At 40.7% G+C, this 1,717-nt stretch overlaps 1 protein-coding gene across 1 annotated transcript; it reads right to left on the bottom strand.

The window, feature by feature from the left end:
• Positions 1-374: 374 nt before the first annotated feature.
• On the bottom strand, positions 375-971 carry LOC127123231 (uncharacterized). Its single transcript, XM_051053469.1, has one exon. The coding sequence runs from the start codon at positions 969-971 to the stop codon at positions 375-377; it is 597 nt and encodes a 198-aa protein (XP_050909426.1).
• Between the last annotated feature and the right edge of the window lie 746 nt (positions 972-1,717).

Genomic DNA, 1,717 nt, shown 5'->3' with positions numbered 1-1,717 from the left:
CGTTTCGTCCTCTTTAGGGAAGACGATCTTGTTATATTCTTCCTGTCGACATTCATAGTCAACTTCCATGGAGGTTTCTTGGGATATCTCGACCATATTAACCTCCATGTTGACATCTTAAGTGATGTCTAACTTTTGGAATTGTATTTGAAGGCCCTCAATGGCCCTGTCTATCTGTATGAAACCATCAGCGGTTTCCTTGGTAATTATCATCAGCTTGGAACCTTCAGCGTCCTCAGTGTCAGAGACATCAACTTTGTTGTTAGTGGTATCTCCCACAACTTTTTGAATGAAGTCATTAAGAGATTCCTGCTCGAGGTATTCAGTAACCTTAGCCATAACAAGTTCATTGACAAAGTCTTCAGTGACTTCAGTTATGTCGAAATCATCAGTGCTTCGACTAGATTCACTTCCTCTGGCTCGGTATAATGGGCATCAACTACTTGCAGAGGATCAAAGTCGATCTTCATCTGGCTCCGTGTTTTGTCTCCAAATTTGAGTCTCCCTTCTTGGATGGCGTTCTGCACAAGATCCCTGAAAAGAAAACATTGAGACGTTTTATGACCCAGAAAACCATGGTATTTGCAAAACCCTATTTTCTTTCTCTGTTCTAAAGGAGGTACTTTAGCACCCAGAGGTACTATCATTTGACCATCCTTAACTAACAAGTCGAAAATTACTTCACACTTTGTAACATCCAAAGTATAAGTTTTCTTGGGAAATTTATCATTCTTTTTTGGTTCGACATGGTTTTTTCCATTCGAAGGGGCCAAAAATTTACACGCGTACGGTGGCCCTTGCTTCAATTCAGCAAGGTCGATCTCGTTATCATCGAAGTCTAAAAGTCCATGACATGACCCTTCATCCTCATTTCTGAAATCGACATAGGCTACCCTTTTACCTTTATTTTCCCTATCCTTTTCTTCCTTCAAACTTTCTAACTGTCGGACCCTATTAACCAGTTGGGCCATATCTCTCAGATATTAGGTATCTAATTTCTTTCTAATCGAATAGTCAAGGCCCCAAGCGGCCATTTCGACCAGTTCATGCTTTGGCACTTGCATAAAACATTTAGCTTTGAGTAATCGAAACCTATTCAGATAGTCATCAACTGGCTCAATAAACTTTTGTTTAATACTAGCCAATTCCTTCAGACTTATCTTCATTTGTCCCATGTGAAATTGCTCATGGAACACTCTCTCTAGTTGGTTCCAAGTGTGGATCTAACTTCGGGGCATGGTGGTAAACCATGTGAAGGCATTCTTTGTGAGAGAACTTGGAAAAAACTTTATCCTAAGGCTCTCATTGTTTGACATATCTCCTGTCTCAATTAAATATATAGCCATGTGCTCAATAGTGGATTCAGTGGTATCACCAAAAAACTTAGTGAATTTGGGGATTTTGGTTCTAGGGGGTACTTCTGCCTGTAAGATATACTCTGACAGAGGTGATGTATATTTTGGCCTTCGAAGGCCGAAATTTACCCTATTTCGAACCATAATCCTCTCGACCATGGCTGCTAGATTATTATTTGCTGCCAAATTGTCATGTCGAACTTGCCGTATGATATCATCGGTATTTTGGTTTCTATTTACCATCATTGCCATTGGTTCCCTGGGTATTTGTGGTTCGATCCTAGGGGGTACGGCTCCTCCCCCCTGATTTCGCATCTCAGGTTGCAGTTGATTTTGTGGGATCTGGTTGATAGTAAGGTCTT

Source organism: Lathyrus oleraceus, chromosome 2 (assembly GCF_024323335.1).
Source record: "Lathyrus oleraceus cultivar Zhongwan6 chromosome 2, CAAS_Psat_ZW6_1.0, whole genome shotgun sequence".
Taxonomy (NCBI): domain Eukaryota; kingdom Viridiplantae; phylum Streptophyta; class Magnoliopsida; order Fabales; family Fabaceae; genus Lathyrus; species Lathyrus oleraceus.
This window is presented reverse-complemented; position numbering and strand designations above follow the sequence as displayed.

Coding starts and splice junctions, on each gene's coding strand:
- LOC127123231 (XM_051053469.1), bottom strand. CDS start 971: ATGGCCCAACTGGTTAATAGGGTCCGACAGTTAGAAAGTTTGAAGGAA.